The sequence below is a fragment of the Gamsiella multidivaricata genome, assembly GCF_025024155.1.
Source record: "Gamsiella multidivaricata strain RSA 2152 chromosome Unknown BC939scaffold_60, whole genome shotgun sequence".
In the NCBI taxonomy this organism is placed as follows: Eukaryota; Fungi; Mortierellomycota; class Mortierellomycetes; order Mortierellales; family Mortierellaceae; genus Gamsiella; species Gamsiella multidivaricata.
The window spans coordinates 182,456-198,626 of NW_026251768.1; the positions used below are offsets into that span (position 1 = coordinate 182,456).

Here is a 16,171-nt window from a genome sequence, read left to right on the forward strand (position 1 = left end):
CTGTTCGCTCACTTCACTTACTTCCATTCAAGACCCCAAAAACGAATAAATAGTCCTTGCACCTTAGGGAACTTCGTTTCCTTTCTCTTGTTCTTCATCCCATTACTCCTAAAATTCTATCCATCATGTCCGTTCCTACTGCAACCTTGGCCACCTTCAAGATCCCCTCTGTCACCAATGAGCCCATGGTACGACTCGACTTATCTATTCTTTCATAAGTGCATCGTCTAAGCAGAGATCTGTCTAGTGCACATGCCCTGCGCTCTCTCTCACTCTAACCAAACAACCGATTCCCCCCTTCTTGAATCCATTACTTAGAAATCCTATGCTCCTGGCTCTGCCGAGCGTGCTGCTCTCGAGGTTGCCTTGAAGGAGCTCCGTGCTCAGCTTCCCCTCGACATTCCCTGCATTGTCAACGGACAGGAGGTATGAAAAAGCTGCTCCAACTACCCGTTTATCTTCCACCTATCTCATTCAGCAGTCTATTCTAAATGGGCCATGACTGACGACGACATTCTCTTTTCGAATGAATTAGGTCCGCACTGGCATCATGGAGAAGCAGGTCATGCCCCACGAGCACAAGACCGTCGTCTGCAACTACCACAATGCCGACGAGGCCCTCGTTGCCAAGGCCATTGACGGCGCTTTGGCTGCCAAGGAGGACTGGGAGAACACCCCTTTCAGCGACCGTGCTGCCATCTTCTTGAAGGCGGCTGACCTCGCCTCCACCAAGTACAGGTACAGTGAACTTTTCTGGCAGCACCCTGATTACACCGTCTACGAATTTATTTATTTTTACGTTCAAGACGTACACTGGACGGATTGGCCCCTGTCCCCTTTTTTTCGTTTTATCCATGGCGCTCCACTTCCACCTCAGAACTCTATTGCTCTTTTGTTGAGGAATGGTGACTCCTCATGGAAGTTAGTGTGCTTGTGGGTCACTTAATATTTGTGTGATCTGATCGTTTGAATGAGCCCATGGGGTGTGGGAAAAAAGAGGATGTTGTTCCCGCGCAGACAAAAGAGGAAACGATTCATTTTTACCAAAGGATCCAGGGCAGAAATCAGCATTTTCGGGTCCTTTGGGCATTTTTGCGCTGCAAAAGATTCTCTTGGTGCTGTGCGTGTATCCACTTATGAATGACTTGTTATGGACATTTCTTTTTTTTTTTTTTGGATCCCCGTTTTGGCTAGCTGGTTACCCGGTCGGTACCTTCCTGTCTTAGCCTCATCTTTTGCCTTGGTATTCATTCTCAGTCCTGCCTATCTCGATGTGGATTTTGGCCGTTTATGCCAATGACGCCACTTTGCCCCTACTTGAAATCCCGACGTTTTCTATGACCCATACCTCAGTCAAACACCACATTTTGCTTGCTAAAAACGTACTTGATCTACTGAATCATTGTTTTCAACTCCAGCATCCAATGTACTAACTAGCACTCGTAAATTGCTTATGATGCATCTAGACACAAGATCATGGCTGCCACCATGCTTGGTCAGGGAAAGAACGCCTGGCAGGCTGAAATCGATTCTGCTGCAGAGATGATCGACTTCTGGCGCTTCGGTGTCAAGTTCGCTGAGGAGCTCTATGCAGTCCAGCCTCCTCAGAACTCTGCCGGTACCTGGAACCGCACTGAGTACCGTCCCTTGGAGGGATTTGTCTTTGCTGTCTCGCCCTTCAACTTCACCGCCATCGGTGCTAACTTGGCTGGTGCTCCTGTCTTGATGGGCAACGTCTGCGTCTGGAAGCCCGCCCCTGCGGCTACCTATGCCTCGTATGTTGTCTACCAGATCATGAAGGAGGCTGGTCTCCCCGACGGTGTCATCCAGTTCATCCCCGGTCCCGCCCCCGAGGTCGTCGGCCAAGTCTTGAAGCACCCCGAGTTTGCTGCCCTCCACTTTACTGGCTCGACCCACGTCTTCCGCAAGCTCTGGAAGGACATTGGTAACAACATCGAGAACTACAAGTCCTACCCCCGCATTGTCGGAGAGACCGGTGGCAAGAACTTCCATATGGTCCACAAGACCGCCAATGTCACGTCCGTTGTCAACAACACCATCCGCTCCGCATTCGAGTACCAGGGCCAGAAGTGCTCTGCCTGCTCCCGTGCTTATTTCCCTGACAACCTGTGGCCCGAGATCAAGAAGAACATTGTTGAAATCCACAGCCGCATCAAGGTCGGTAGCGTTGAGAAGGCTGACAACTTTATGGGACCTGTCATCAACCAGGTCTCGTTCGACAAGATCAAGGGCTTTATTGAGTGGGCCAAGGCTGATGCCGAGTCTGAGATTATTGCTGGAGGCACGTATGACGACTCTGTCGGTTACTTTGTCCAGCCCACCATCATTGTCACGACCAACCCCAAGTCGCGCACCATGACCGAGGAGATCTTCGGACCCGTTGTCACAATTTACGTCTACAAGGCCGATGAATATGAGAGCACCTTGGACTTGGTCGCCAACTCGTCTGCTTACGCCTTGACTGGTGCGTTGTTCTCCCAGGATCGCTATGCCACCATCTTGGGTGCCAACAAGCTCCGCAACGCTGCCGGCAACTTTTATATCAACGACAAGTGCACCGGCGCCGTTGTTGGCCAGCAGCCCTTCGGTGGCGGACGTGCCTCGGGCACCAACGACAAGGCCGGCTCTGCCTCCATCCTGTCCCGCTTTGTCTCTCCTCGTTCGATCAAGGAGTCCTTTGTCGACTTGGAGGACTTTGTCTACCCTTCCAACTTGGTCTAAGATATTTTTTTCATCCACCTATCACCATTTTTTTGCATATAAACTTACACCCCCAACACGCATCCTTTAACTATCACCGCTCTGAAAAATATTAGCCGTGTGTCCCGCGGTAATAAATTAAAGCCAAGCGTTTGAATGCCTTGAAAAACACGGGATGTTGACAGATCGCATGGCCTGATATTCATCGCCTTGACACCTGGATATCTTACAGTCTCGCTCTGCAAAGAAGGGATACGCTTCTAAAGGCAGAAATGGAAGGGCGCTGAGTAGGTGCCTAGATATTACAATGAATCGAATGTGTTTCTCTTTATCCGTTTGTGCCCATCGTCTTTAGCTACTTTTACTATCTCACAAGATACGACACAATGAGGCAGAGAGTATAACACGGTACCCACTCCGCTGATAACACAAGGCATGACTCACGGCGTGTATCTTACATCAATGTAAGGGACCTTTACTGTTGCTGTTCCTTAGATACATAGACGTATAAACAAAGTGATAGGCAATAGGTGTTGATAGAGTCTTTTTTATGCGTGGAAAATATCATGGATGAAGCCTGCGGTAAAAGACATGTGTATGATGCTCTGTTTTTGCCAAGGTACATTATCCGCGACCGTGTTACTGTTGTGCATGATTTACAAGGCGTGATCAAGAGAGCCGTGGAGAGACGATATTGTGGCAGCACGTAGAGGAAAGGCAAGCGCAGATGGTATGATGATAAGCGAGATCTATGACGATTTTCAACAGAGAAAAGCATACTCTCATAGTCCTTACTGACATGCAGCTTAGTTACCCCGGACTATTTGCTTCCGCAGTAGTTTCTGTTGCCACGCGAGGCGTCTGGTTAAAATTGGTGGCAATCCATAGCCCTTAAGCAAGATTTGCCGCCAATTGTCGTAAACAGACGCGGCGCCCATTGGCGGGACTTGCAGAAAAAAAAAAAAAAAAAAGAGTTGAGGGCGGTGCTTACTCGTCATATATACATAGCATACCCTTTGTTCACCCTGCCAATCGCTCCTTCCATTGTTGCCATTGACACCCTCTCGCGTTTGCTTCTCCATTCTGTTTACACGAACCGAAGGTGCTTCTCAGCGACGTTTGCCCGTTTTTCGCTCGATTAAGAACAAAGTACATGTGACCTTTCATTGAATCTAACAGGCTTTTTTCGTTTTTTTGTTAAACTTGACATAACCGAGTCCAGCCTGTCCCCAATGCCAGCTCCAGCTACACTTTCAGCGAGCAAATGTACAGCCTCGAGCTCTAGAATGCTCGTTTATATTGGCTGCAGGGGTCCTCAAGGGGTCTTGTCGATTACCGGCAAACGAACACCCTGCTCCTCCTCCGCCTGGCAACGACAGCAACAGCAACAGCGACGTCTCGGACACTCTTGGATTTCAGGACACCCTCGCAGCATCCTCTACAAACCGTCCACTGCTAATAACAAGGCTAGCAGTGCTGGCTATACCGGTGGAATGAGCGGTTGCAATTCAGGAATCAGCGGATCTCCCTCGAACGGTGCTAGTAACAGCAGCAGCGGGAACTTCTCTACGTTCCTAGACTTTGCGGGCAATGGTCGGTACCAGGCGTACAATCTCGCGCGATTCTCGACCTTTTCGGCGGTATCCTCGTCTTCATCCTCATCATCTTCATCACCGACTTCGTCGGCCCCGTCAAACCAAGATTCGGGTGTCGCTGGCTCCTCCACGAGTTCCCATACGGATAGAGCCCATTCAAACTCCGCACCAGCAGATGCACAGTCACCATCATCATCATCACCGTCATCGTCAACTTTATCCACACCACCATCGCCTGTGCCGTCTTCTGGAGCAGGACTCTCGACGTCAACAACAGCGCTCTCTTCCAAAAACTCTCATAATGACAAGGAAGACAAGGAAAACAAGGAAGATAAAGAGGATGATTGGGCTGTCAACGAGAGCTATTCTGGACACGGCGGACACAGCTTTACATCATCCACCACCGAACCGTCGGACGCGTCTTCGTCCTCATCGGTAATAGTCCCCTCGAGCTCAAGGATATCTGGTAGATTCTCTCATAATAACGATAGTGATGCAAGCTATGAGCAGTCCCGGACCGCACTAGCGCCTTCGCTGTTGTCGCCCAAAAGTCCAGAGGCCATTGAAGCCTCATGGCGTCGTACATCCGAGACATTACCTTCTGTAACAAGTCCGCCTCTGAACTCCATCTTGTCACCGGGTTCTGCAAATAAGGCTGGCGGTCTAGATCTGAGCTCGAGCACTTTGGTCCAGCAGATGCTCTTTAAGGAGCGGGCACCGCACGCCGATAACCCTGAGAGCGAGAATAATGACGAGAAGCAATCAGACGAAGGTAATTCAACAGTCTCCAACTCGCAGGGACTAAATGGCAACTATGAGGACTGGGATGACCTGGACCATTTGCTGGATCGGGAGCATAGCCATGGATGAGGACGCAGCACGTCAGATACAGCATAACGGATTTAGTGCAGCAAATATACTCTGCTTTACAGTCGTATCCCACACCTTTTTTTTCTTTGCTGAGTCTTATTGTACGAACACTACAATAAAGCTGCGAAATCATCACAGCGCGGGCATCAACTCAACGATTATTTAACGACTCTCCTAATTCTGCTTGCCGCATATTTTGGCACTTCTGCGTATGCGTTAGAAAATGGCTTGGCCCGCGTAGATCAGTCCGTACCTGTAGCACCAGCAAGTCCTTCTTTGACCTCCATGATGTTGAATCAGAGTAGCGTGGACAAGTCATCATCTGGCAATGAAGTGATTTCCTCTCAGACGACCAAACCTAAGACCGCGGCGAACGCTGCTGGCGCACAGGAGGAGGAAGACCATATCTCCAAGCTGGATATCAGAGTCGGAATTGTCCGTTCGGTCTCAGCGCACCCTGGTGCCGAATCGCTCTATATTGAACAAGGTGCGTAGCGCCGCGTTTGATTGTTGCTGTGTTTGTTTTTACTCTATCATACCCATGAATCTAACAAAAACCTGTTTTTATTGGTGTGCATTCTAGTGGATGTTGGCGACAAAGATAGTGACAAGGACAAGGAGACAAGGACGATTGTCAGTGGTTTGGTGCATCATGTGCCCAAGGACTACTTGGAGGGTCGCGCTGTCATTGTGGTCGGCAACATGAAGCCATCAAAACTGCGAGGAGTTGTTTCAGAGGGTATGTTACTGTGCGCTATGGAAGTCGATGCAGAAGATGAGGTGACCAGGGTCGCATTACTGGAGCCTGCAGAGGGAAGTCAGCCAGGAGACAAAGTCATGATTGATGGATACACTGACGAAGGTAACGAATTATTGCGTGCTTCTTCTTTAAATTGCGCTGCCTCTGTTTGAACAACGAAGGAAAGAAGAAGAGGAAGAGGAAGAAGAGGAAAAGTGGTATGGCGCTAACAAACATACATCTATGCTGTCCATGGCGCAATGTCACAGCGACAGTTCCTGTGCCGGTGCTGACACCGAAGCGCAAGTGGTTTGAGAAGTCGCGGGTACACTTCTCTGTCAGAGACGGAGTGGCTTACTACAAGGGATCTCCCTTCAAGACCGTCAAGGGCCTGATCCGCTGCAAAACCATTTCCGAGGGTCAAATCTCGTAGTAGACTTATTTCGTGCGATGGACACTTTCTTTGCACAATAAAACCATCCATGCACATGTACATACACAGAATCTATACACAATACACAATACACAATACACCAATACACAATAATATCATATCCCGGTAAGGTTTGAGTGCCTAGAGTTGGCTCGAGCGGAGGATGAATATGATTGGACCGCGCTGTTGCCATTTCGGACAGGCAATTCTTCGCGGTGTTTGCTTGAAGGCTGCACTCTGAGATGAAGAAAATGGCGCCATTTTCTGCTGTCATTTTGAGGGTTTAGTGCCACCAGGGCCGGTCACACACACAGCGGACCATCCTCTTTTAAAAGCCCTTTATGTTTTTATCAATCCCCAAACCCACCAACACCTCCTCCGTCTTGCTTTTGCCGCTCTTCTTCTCGCCCACCCTCATCTGCTCTTCTCCTCCGACTGTAACGAACCCCTCACTCGACTACACATCCCTACTTATCGCTCCTCCACCTTCGTCTCCATCTTCCCCTGCACTCCCCCCTCCTACTACCCACAATGGCCTACAGTGCACCTTCCCCTGGGAACTCGTCCGAATTGTTGGCCCCGTCGCTCTGCCTCAACCCTGACGCTATGGCAGACCTGGCCCCTGTCCAACCCACAACCAACAACCTCCTCCCCGCATCCTTCCCAACTCTTTCCTGGTCTGAACAGTCCTCTGCACGAGACAAGGCCTCCAAGTCTGCAAAGAGACTGTGCTACCGACACCGGCCAGACCTACGATCCAAAAGGGCTGCTGATGGTATCCAGCTCGAAGAGCTGCAGCAGGTAAATAGTCCTGCCCATTCTTCTCTTTCCAATTGGGCTTTGTGGTAACTGGAGAGAAGACGACTGACAGCGCAAATATTTGTTCTCTTTCACAGGACATGGAACAGCTCCCTCAGCAAGACCAGCGAATCATCTCTCACATTTGGTCCCTCTTTGGGTCCGCACCAGCAGCCCATCGCCAGCTCGTGCTCAGCGGCCTTCTCACCCAATGCTGTGTGCCTCAGCTTTCCTTTCTCTCGAACCATCTCCAACCCCTGCTCAGGATCGACTTTTTGACCATCCTTCCACCAGAAATCGCTCTTCGCATTCTTTCTCATCTCGACGCTACCTCACTCTGCCATGCTGCCCAAGTATGCAAGAGCTGGAGGCGACTGGCGGACGACGACGTGGTATGGCACCGCATGTGCGAGCAGCACATTGGACTTAAATGTACAAAGTGCGGCTGGGGCCTGCCTCTACTTGACAAGAAAAAAGTTCGAACAAGACGCCATCTGGAACAGCAGCAGCAACAACAACAACAACAACAATCCTCGTCGCAAGGCAGCCAGGAGGAGATCGATGCAGGAACGCATGCATACGGGGCGTATATTCCATCGCACCCAACACCCCCTCCTTCACTGTCTCCTACCGAGGAGCGATCATCATTCAACTTGACAGGTAGACGCCGCAGCCTATCAAGCGACATTGAGACTGAAGACCGTTCACCAAAGCGCCCAAGACATGATACCCGTTCACCATCTCCTGGATACGAAGGATCCAGCAGCCGTCCAACACCACTATTCCAAGCACCGGAGCCGCCAGTCAAGCCCACTGGAACAACGAAGCGGTTATGGAAGGACATTTATTCGGAGCGATTGATTGTGGAGCGTAACTGGAGGAAACGAAATTTCAAGGTCAAAGAGTTTCGAGGCCATACGGACGGCGTGATGTGTCTTCAGTTCGACGACTCCTTCCTCATCACTGGATCCTACGACAATACTGCCAAAGTATGGAATATCGAGACGGGTGAATGCCTCCGCACATTGACCGGACATGCGCTTTGCGTACGAGCACTCCATTTTGACGAAGCAAAACTCATCACCGGCTCTATGGACAGGACTCTCAAGATCTGGAACTACCACACTGGCCAGTGCATTCGCACGCTTCAGGGACACACGGACGGCGTCGTCACCTTGGATTTCGACTCCCGTATTCTCGCCTCTGGATCAGTCGACTCGACCATCAAGATCTGGAACTTTGCTACGGGCGAGTGTTCAACTCTCAAGGGACACAGCGGCCTCGTCAACAAGGTCCAGATTTACAAGAAGACGCTGCTCTTTTCAGCGAGCGACGACACGACCGTCAAGTTGTGGGATATCGCAACAAGAACATGTCTCAGGACGTTCACTGGACATATCGGCCGCGTGCAGTCGCTCCAGACATCTGGGGACGCACTCATCTCCAACCTAGCTAATCGCAGACATAACTTGTCAAGGGCTATTGAAGGCGGTCACCAATCGCCCGCGTACGACAGTGGCTCTTCTGATAACGAGACCCGAACCATGATGCCAATCATTGTCACCGGTGGTCTGGATAACACGCTCAAGGTGTGGAATGCTGAGACAGGTGAGTGTCTGAACACCCTCTTCGGACACGAGGAAGGCGTCTGGTCCCTGGCATTTGACAAGCTGCGAATCGTCTCAGGCAGTCTTGACAAGACTATCAAGGTGTGGGATACGGAGACTGGCGACTGCCTCTATACCTTGCCTGGGCTGAACAGCCCAGTAACGTGCGTCGACCTTGGAGACACTCGAGTCGCAGGTGGATCGTTCGATGGTACCGTCTTTGTGTGGGACTATGGGATTACCCGTGGTACAGTAGCTAGCCAACCTGCATAAATGTAAAATAAAACCTCTGTATATTAGCATAATAAATCAGCCGTCGTCTTTGGGTCAATGTCTGCTCTTCACCTTCTCCTTCTCATTGACACTCATACGCCATGTCTGCCATCCTTAACACCCTTACCAAGGTCGCTATCCCTGTTGGAGCTGCTGTCTCGTTCTTCCAGTACAGCATGTATGATGGTAAGAAATTTGTTACGGCTTCCGGCCCTCTCGGATCGACAATTGGGGCACAACGGACCATAATAAGGGACGAAGTGGTACTGGACAGCAAGCCTCGGGCAAGGAATCAACCACTTTGAACAATAACGGCAGTGATCTTTCTCGCTCGTTTCTCAGAAACTCCTTGCGCACGCCATGAAACTATGAAAAGGCAATCCCACTGCGCCGTGCGCTGTCATGATCACTTCACCAGGATCTGATCAGTTTTCGACTTGTCCAAACATGCCTGTGGAGTTTGGCAGGACTTCAATCCTTAGCCTCAGTACCACTGAAGAACCGATTATAACAAATACATCGATTTGAGTCTGCGAGCATGAAGTCGAGGGCAACTGCCCAAAGGATCAATACGATTGACTATTTAACTAACCCTTCACGTCTTTGTCCGAATACGATAGTCCAGGGAGGACATCGTGCTGTCATTTTCGACAGATTGGAGGGAGTGAAGCCCAACCCTATTGGCGAGGGAACCCACTTTTTGGTCCCCTGGTTGCAACGTGCGATCCAGTTCGATGTCCGCACTAAGCCCCGCAACATCTCAACGACGACTGGATCCAAGGATATGCAGATGGTCACCCTGACCCTCCGTGTCCTTCACCGTCCTGATGTTAAAAACCTTTCGCAGATTTACCAAGGATTGGGCATGGATTACGACGAGCGTGTCCTGCCCTCGATCGGAAATGAGGTCTTGAAGTCGATTGTCGCACAGTTCGATGCTGGTGAGCTGATCACTCAGCGTGAGCTCGTCTCGTCCAAGATCCGCGAGGATCTTGCCAAGCGCGCAAGAGAGTTCCACATTGAGCTCGAGGATGTTTCCATTGTAAGTTGACATGTGTTTAGTACGCAACCCATGGGAACAAAACCTCGGCTGAAAGATGCATGTATTGATTGAGAATCTCTGTGTTGTATTTTTCTTTTTTCTTTTTTTCTTTTCTAGACTACTATGACCTTCGGACGTGACTTCACCAACGCTGTTGAGCAGAAGCAGATTGCCCAGCAAGAGGCCGGTAAGACGAATAACACAATGTGACCGGGCGTACTTGAACAAGTCATAAAACCCCTCTAACAACAATGCAACATCTCAACTGTTTAGAGCGCGCCAAGTTCATCGTCGAGAAGGCTGAGCAGGAGAAGAGCGCCTCGATTATTAGAGCTGAGGGTGAAGCGTAAGTTGTCATTGCACTGCCCCTGGATAGTCGCTCAAAGTCGACAAGCGTATTCAAAGATTCGAAAAATCTAATTCCCATCTCGTTTACCGTTGTTTAGCCATGCTGCCGAGATCATTTCCGCAGCACTGGAGAAGGCCGGTGCCGGTCTTATTGAGCTGCGTCGTATTGAGGCCTCGAAGGATATCGCTGGTACCTTGGCCCATGCCAAGAATGTTACTTACCTTCCTAACCAGAAGGGCAACAATATGTTGTTGAACCTCCCTGTCTAAGCGTCTCTAGCGGATCGCGTTCAACTACGAGGAGAAGGACAAGTTGCAGAGCAGAAGATCGGCTGGATTTGGAGAGGCGAGTTCCCAGCAGTGTACAATTGAAACTAGAACCATCTTTCATTAAAGCTTCCAAAAACTATGCTATTGCAATGGCTCTTCGATGTCAATACTGGTGCCAGAGCTATCCAGGCGTACAAGCATGACGGACTCAATAATGAACCGTTGGCGTTATAATCACGTGTGACCTCTTCCAAACACCTTGCGTTTTGCTATTCGTTTCTGGCATCTCTTTGACAAACACGACCACGTCCACAGTCCAGCATCTACAGAGAGCCTCCTCATGGCAGTTCCGACAATCCCCCATGTGGAAGAGGCAAGTTCAACTATTCGACTTTTTTTTAACTCCGCTTGCTTCTACAGAAAACGTTTCAGGACCTGTAGAATCAGTAGCAAGCCATGAGGAAGCGCGCGTTAAAGGACAACACTCGCATCGTTTGCTTGGCTTGCAGTTGCGTACTGATCAGGAGGGGAGAACAAGTAGGAGCATGCGTTGCAGCATCAGGATTGCATTAACGCGTGGATATGACCGTTTATGGTCCTGTCATCCTCTCTGCGTTTAGGTGATCCGACAGTTCTACTCGAGCCAGGACTCCGCCTACCAACGGTCCGCTCAGGAATATCTCCACAACCTACAAAAGGAGACGTTCGCATGGGACCTTGCTCCCCATCTTTTGTCGTCCCAGGTAAGGTTAACTGACCCATTCGAGCGGAAAATGCCTCCTGTTCTCGACATCCCCATTCTGCTCAGACTGGCTAACATGTTACATTTTCAATTTATGCTCATGTAGAGCGAGAATAGCCAGTTCTTTGGAGCGCATACCTATCAGGTCAAAATTTCAAGGGACTGGTAAGAGTTTCTTGTATTCTCGTCCGTCTTTTATGTTGATGCAAGGGGGCAGGGATCTCATATTCTGAAGTATACCATCATAGGAACACAATTCCGGATGACAGGATCGAATGGATACGAGAGGAACTTATCCGATGGATCGTCCGATATTCTAATGGTCCAGCATTTATTCGGACAAAGTTGTGCTTAGCTGTAAGTGGTTTCACCTGAAAGCGCCCAAAGGATCCCGGCGATGATGACAGCAACTCATCATGATACCCGACATTTGGTCTTGCCATACCATAACATAGCTGTCTGCCTATGCCATTCGAGCAGTGCCGAAATACTGGCCAAACTTTATCCACAGTCTCTACCAGGACTTTAGATCACGGACCAACCAAAACGTGGATGGCGTTTTCATGTCACAGCAGGCTATGGAGCTGGTGTGCCTGGAGTTTTTTACTCTCATCGCAGAAGAACTCGGTCGTGCAGAGATTGAGCCCAGGAAAAGGTATTTACAGGCTTAACGACTTGAATATAGCTTGGGGGGCTGCACTTCATGGCAATTAATCAACTTTCAATTTCGTAGGGCGCAGCTCACAGACGAGGTTTCCAAGGGCGTTCCATTGATCATGTCGTTTATTCAGGAAATCTTGGTGGGAAGCAACCCAGCATCAAAACCAAAGGCGCTCGTGTGTTTTAAAAGCTGGGTCCAATATGGCATTACGTTCGAGTAAGTTCATGGTCAACCGGTCACTGCGCTATCAGGTTGCGGATCAAATTCTCCACTGTCCGAAATTCAATTAACACCTGTATCTGAACAATCGTAGTGTCATCCAACCACTTTTGGGACTCGTGCTGAATTCGCTATTGGATGACGAGACATTTGACGCTGCAGCTGAAGTGTGGACCGAGATCATGTCGTCGTCAGCGGCAGCTAGGCATCAAGACACGATCTGCGAGGGCCTAATGCCCTGCTTCGCAAGCGAATGGGCGCGAGCCAAGCATCTGGAGTCTATTCAGGCAGAAAATGAGGACATCAGCAAGAGTCTTTGCCAGCTCTTGTCTACGTTTGGCGACAACTTCTCGGACTGGATCGCGGCCAAGTTCCTCCGACCGGACATTGTGCTCTACTTGGAGATGATGATGGGCTTTGCAGGATTTCCTGGATACTATGCGGAGGACGAGACCATCAGTGACTCGACGCTGAACTTTTGGTACATGCTCCAGGAATCTTTGAGTGAGCTGCAGCCAGATGACTCTGAGAACAGTACTGGCAATCGCGGGAGTCTGGACGATGACAGACAGGTTATCCTATCCACTATTTCCTCCGCCTCCAACATCACGGGTCTGGATAAGCAGTCTCTGCAGGCAATCCGGGAGGCGTCCATCCCCGTCTATATCCGACTTACGGAGGTGCTCAGGAAGAAGCTCGAATATCCCTCACAAAAGGAGTGGCTCACCTGGGCGCGGGATATTCGACAAGAGTTCACAGGACATCGGCAGGAGATCGCCGACACCCTTATCAACTCGTATCACGTCCTTCATCAGCAGATCCTGTCGTTACTCATCGATACATGCATCGTGCAGTTGGACGGGATCCAGAAGGTATCGTTGTCAGGCCTCAACATTGCAGAAAACACGCAGCTGGAGATTGGTCTTTTGCAGCTGGAGGCTACGCTTTACTGCTTGAAAGCTCTGTCCGAGGTTGTGCCACACAGCGAGAGCGTTCAGATGCCTCGGTTCTTCAGCGACCAAATCTTTGGGCGACTGCCCACGAACGTCGTGTGCCGAACGCGCGAAACAGCCTTAAGCCTCATCGGTATGAGGGATCCAGCACGGCCTCAGCATGTTCTTGAAACTTTCAACTACACAATCTTGATCTAACGTTCAGTGGTGAATGGACAATTTAGGTTCTTATGCCGATTGGTTCAAGCTACACCCACAGTTCCTGCTGCCTGCCCTGAATTTCGTCATCCCGGCTCTGGAAATCCCTCAGCTCGCCCCATACGCCGCCAAGGCACTGAAGAACATCTGCGATACATGTCGCGAGTCTTTAGTGGAGGCCATTGATGCGTTCATGACTGTGTTTGCGAACGTGGAGCGTGCCATTGACCCAGCGATCAAAGGCAGCGTTGTGTTTTCTATCGCGACAGTCATCCAATCCTTGCCTGTGGAACGTAGCATTAGCCCACTCGTGGTAAATGCCGCTGCTTCTTTTGTGCTAACCGACAATGTCTGCGACTGCTCCATGCATCATTCGCTAACAATACCTACAACTCTACACAACAGGGTCTGTTGGGTGACATCTTCACGCGTTTGAACGAGTGCCTGGAAACCAGGAAGCAGCGGCTGGCGAGTGGAAATAGCGAGATGATTGCAACTCAACGTCAGAATAGTAATGGGGAAACCGAACTGGAGCCACTTTCGGCCATGATGCTTCAACAACTTGATTTCCTGTTATCATGTTGCAGAGGACTTCAGTCGCCTTTGGAAGAGGAGGTCCGGACGGCGGATGAAAGAATTCAGTTATATCAAAGAACGGTAGAAGACCGAGTGAGGATCATAATTTCAGGAGGCATGGCAGCTGAACTCGCACAGTCAATGGAGCAAGTTATCCAGGGCGTGGTTATGGTGTGGCCACACGAGCTAGAGATCATGGAGGTATATTCAGCCCAAGCTATGGTTGCTGCGCAACGCATGGGTAGCTATCGACACTGACTTTGCATTTCTCACTTTTTTCTTTGTCCTCCTTTATTCCCGTCACTTCATGTACCCTTGATAACTTTAGAGGACTAGCCAGATTGTCAGGGCCATGATGACAGTATCCCAGTTCTCGCCCCTCTATTTGCCTTTCCGGATACTGATTCGTGTTGTTGAGACCGCATTTCGACAACATGCTTTCCCATGCTGGCTGGATGCTGCCGCCAAGATCGTGTCAGTATATTATTTTGAAACAACGGGCGGCTCATTGGCATCAAAGCTCGGCTCTGGGGCACCCATCAACAGCAATGTTGGATCCAGTTCTTATTCTGGCACATCGTCGACGCAGGCTGTGGATGTCGATAGCCTGTCTGCATCGGCTAGTATGGCTCCACGAGGAAGGACTTCAATCGAACATGAGAACGAAGCCGCGTTTACGCATTTGCTTTCAACATTGGTCGCTCGCACCATGGAGGGAATGCAATCGATGGCAGGTATGTATACGCTAGAGGCATCTCTCTCGGCAGAAATCTTAACAAGAACCATGGTGTTAACGGATCGTTTCGCTCCAAATCATGTAGATATGGAGGAACATCCGGATGTTGTCCACTCATTCTTCGCAGTGCTTTCTCAGGTACGGTTATTTTGATGCATAATTTTCTATATCGCATTGCTGGAATGAGATATTTTGTTAGAATACTAATGTGCTGCTATTTTGATATTCCACAGTTTGTGCGGCATGCGCCCCTTGCATTCTACAACATTCCACCCGAACAGACCGAGAACTTGATGAACTTTGCAGTGGCTGGCCTTGCACTTCAGGAACGCCTCGCCTTGAAGGCAACCTTGCTCTTCTTGGTACGTAGACCATCTGTATATGATTCCACTTCAGGACGGAAAGAATGGACCTGTATGTACCTGACCACGAGTTTCTTTGTTGCGCTGTTCAATTTAGATTGAATTTGTGAGCCAGAATTATGACTACCCAGAGCTGAAGCAAAGAGTCGACGAAATTATGACCAGGATAGGACCGCAGACCATGCGCGCTATCTTGCTTGTACGTCCTATAAAAATGTTTATCAGCCTTCTGTCTTGAATGATCTCAATAGTATGTTACTGATACGATCTTTGTGATTTGGTCTTTCTAGGGCATTGGAGGCCAGGTACCAAGGAGCATGGTACCGCAGCTGAACGACTGCTTGTATCCACTGATTGGAAAGTATCCTCAGGAATGTCGCAGTTGGATGCAGACGCTGCTTAGCGAGGTAAGGTGGTTCTACAGGTGTATCCTTCAACCCCGTCAACGAGAGCAAAGTAGATTCGTGCGTTAAAATTGGTCCTCTGCTTTTCTTGATGGCACATAGCCTGGATTCCCATCAAAATATGCTGACCCAGCATCGAGAGAAAAGTTCATCAAAGGGGTCATGCAGTAAGTGAGCGTATTCTGCGAAGTGTTGGATCGAGGAAACGAATATTAACCCCGCAAGAGTGGAGGCTGATACTCAATTATGCGTTTATTATCCTTCTAGAACCAGGAGTCCTAAACGGTTCAAGGACGAGGTCCACCAGTTCTCGAACAAGTGCCGGCAACTGGACGGCTCTGTCTACGGATCCGCCATATGATTCTACTGCATGTTGATAAAATATTGTGGGCGATTAGGGTCGGCGATCAAAGACACGTTGCGTGCAGGCCCAGTGTTTCACCTTATTTGGGATAAGCTCTGGGAAACGAACGCCTTTTGCTGCTCGAGAATATCAACATTCCGTCGTCTGCGCCTTCTCGAATAAACCAGAGGAGCCTAGTACCTCCCTATATTCTTCTACAGGCATCTCTGATGTTCTAAATGGCTGTGCAAGTTTTTTATTGACGTTAGATCCTCCCAGGT

The 16,171-nt window shown here is 49.6% G+C and overlaps 6 protein-coding genes across 6 annotated transcripts; all 6 read left to right on the top strand.

The window, feature by feature from the left end:
• The first annotated feature begins 95 nt into the window (after nucleotides 1–95).
• Nucleotides 96–3,002, top strand: BC939DRAFT_460056 (1-pyrroline-5-carboxylate dehydrogenase). The gene is made up of 4 exons (XM_051556817.1): nucleotides 96–188; nucleotides 319–426; nucleotides 536–738; nucleotides 1,467–3,002. The coding sequence occupies exons 1-4, from the start codon at nucleotides 126–128 to the stop codon at nucleotides 2,740–2,742; spliced, it is 1,650 nt and encodes a 549-aa protein (XP_051409422.1). The 5' UTR covers nucleotides 96–125; the 3' UTR covers nucleotides 2,743–3,002.
• A 742-nt stretch (nucleotides 3,003–3,744) lies between these two features.
• Nucleotides 3,745–5,646, top strand: BC939DRAFT_262861 (uncharacterized protein). Its single transcript, XM_051551075.1, has 2 exons — nucleotides 3,745–5,091; nucleotides 5,390–5,646. The coding sequence occupies exons 1-2, from the start codon at nucleotides 3,954–3,956 to the stop codon at nucleotides 5,404–5,406; spliced, it is 1,155 nt and encodes a 384-aa protein (XP_051409423.1). The 5' UTR covers nucleotides 3,745–3,953; the 3' UTR covers nucleotides 5,407–5,646.
• On the top strand, nucleotides 5,380–6,460 carry BC939DRAFT_460060 (uncharacterized protein). The gene is made up of 3 exons (XM_051556818.1): nucleotides 5,380–5,673; nucleotides 5,770–6,048; nucleotides 6,195–6,460. Exons 1-3 carry the CDS (start codon nucleotides 5,472–5,474, stop codon nucleotides 6,356–6,358), a joined length of 645 nt encoding a protein of 214 aa, XP_051409424.1. The 5' UTR covers nucleotides 5,380–5,471; the 3' UTR covers nucleotides 6,359–6,460.
• Nucleotides 6,461–6,889: 429 nt separating this feature from the next.
• Nucleotides 6,890–9,036, top strand: BC939DRAFT_479555 (quinon protein alcohol dehydrogenase-like superfamily; the record flags this gene model as incomplete). The annotated part of the gene is made up of 2 exons (XM_051558862.1): nucleotides 6,890–7,159; nucleotides 7,255–9,036. The coding sequence occupies 2 exons, from the start codon at nucleotides 6,890–6,892 to the stop codon at nucleotides 9,034–9,036; spliced, it is 2,052 nt and encodes a 683-aa protein (XP_051409425.1).
• A 101-nt stretch (nucleotides 9,037–9,137) lies between these two features.
• Nucleotides 9,138–10,696, top strand: BC939DRAFT_400389 (prohibitin-1; the record flags this gene model as incomplete). The annotated part of the gene is made up of 5 exons (XM_051552539.1): nucleotides 9,138–9,222; nucleotides 9,657–10,078; nucleotides 10,196–10,265; nucleotides 10,352–10,424; nucleotides 10,525–10,696. The coding sequence occupies 5 exons, from the start codon at nucleotides 9,138–9,140 to the stop codon at nucleotides 10,694–10,696; spliced, it is 822 nt and encodes a 273-aa protein (XP_051409426.1).
• A 288-nt stretch (nucleotides 10,697–10,984) lies between these two features.
• Nucleotides 10,985–16,170, top strand: BC939DRAFT_460066 (armadillo-type protein). Its single transcript, XM_051556819.1, has 16 exons — nucleotides 10,985–11,069; nucleotides 11,317–11,439; nucleotides 11,545–11,603; nucleotides 11,687–11,795; nucleotides 11,894–12,093; nucleotides 12,172–12,315; nucleotides 12,413–13,404; nucleotides 13,496–13,782; nucleotides 13,875–14,246; nucleotides 14,374–14,779; nucleotides 14,867–14,919; nucleotides 15,015–15,143; nucleotides 15,241–15,342; nucleotides 15,434–15,550; nucleotides 15,650–15,714; nucleotides 15,815–16,170. The coding sequence occupies exons 1-16, from the start codon at nucleotides 11,037–11,039 to the stop codon at nucleotides 15,906–15,908; spliced, it is 3,285 nt and encodes a 1,094-aa protein (XP_051409427.1). The 5' UTR covers nucleotides 10,985–11,036; the 3' UTR covers nucleotides 15,909–16,170.
• Nucleotide 16,171: the final 1 nt, after the last annotated feature.

Coding starts and splice junctions, on each gene's coding strand:
- BC939DRAFT_460056 (XM_051556817.1), top strand. CDS start 126: ATGTCCGTTCCTACTGCAACCTTGGCCACCTTCAAGATCCCCTCTGTC. Junction 427..535: donor GCATTGTCAACGGACAGGAG/GTATGAAAAAGC, acceptor CGAATGAATTAG/GTCCGCACTGGCATCATGGA. Junction 739..1,466: donor CTCGCCTCCACCAAGTACAG/GTACAGTGAACT, acceptor TGATGCATCTAG/ACACAAGATCATGGCTGCCA.
- BC939DRAFT_262861 (XM_051551075.1), top strand. CDS start 3,954: ATGCCAGCTCCAGCTACACTTTCAGCGAGCAAATGTACAGCCTCGAGC.
- BC939DRAFT_460060 (XM_051556818.1), top strand. CDS start 5,472: ATGATGTTGAATCAGAGTAGCGTGGACAAGTCATCATCTGGCAATGAA. Junction 5,674..5,769: donor ATCGCTCTATATTGAACAAG/GTGCGTAGCGCC, acceptor TGTGCATTCTAG/TGGATGTTGGCGACAAAGAT. Junction 6,049..6,194: donor TGATGGATACACTGACGAAG/GTAACGAATTAT, acceptor GCAATGTCACAG/CGACAGTTCCTGTGCCGGTG.
- BC939DRAFT_460066 (XM_051556819.1), top strand. CDS start 11,037: ATGGCAGTTCCGACAATCCCCCATGTGGAAGAG. Junction 11,796..11,893: donor GGACAAAGTTGTGCTTAGCT/GTAAGTGGTTTC, acceptor ACCATAACATAG/CTGTCTGCCTATGCCATTCG. Junction 14,247..14,373: donor ACGAGCTAGAGATCATGGAG/GTATATTCAGCC, acceptor TGATAACTTTAG/AGGACTAGCCAGATTGTCAG.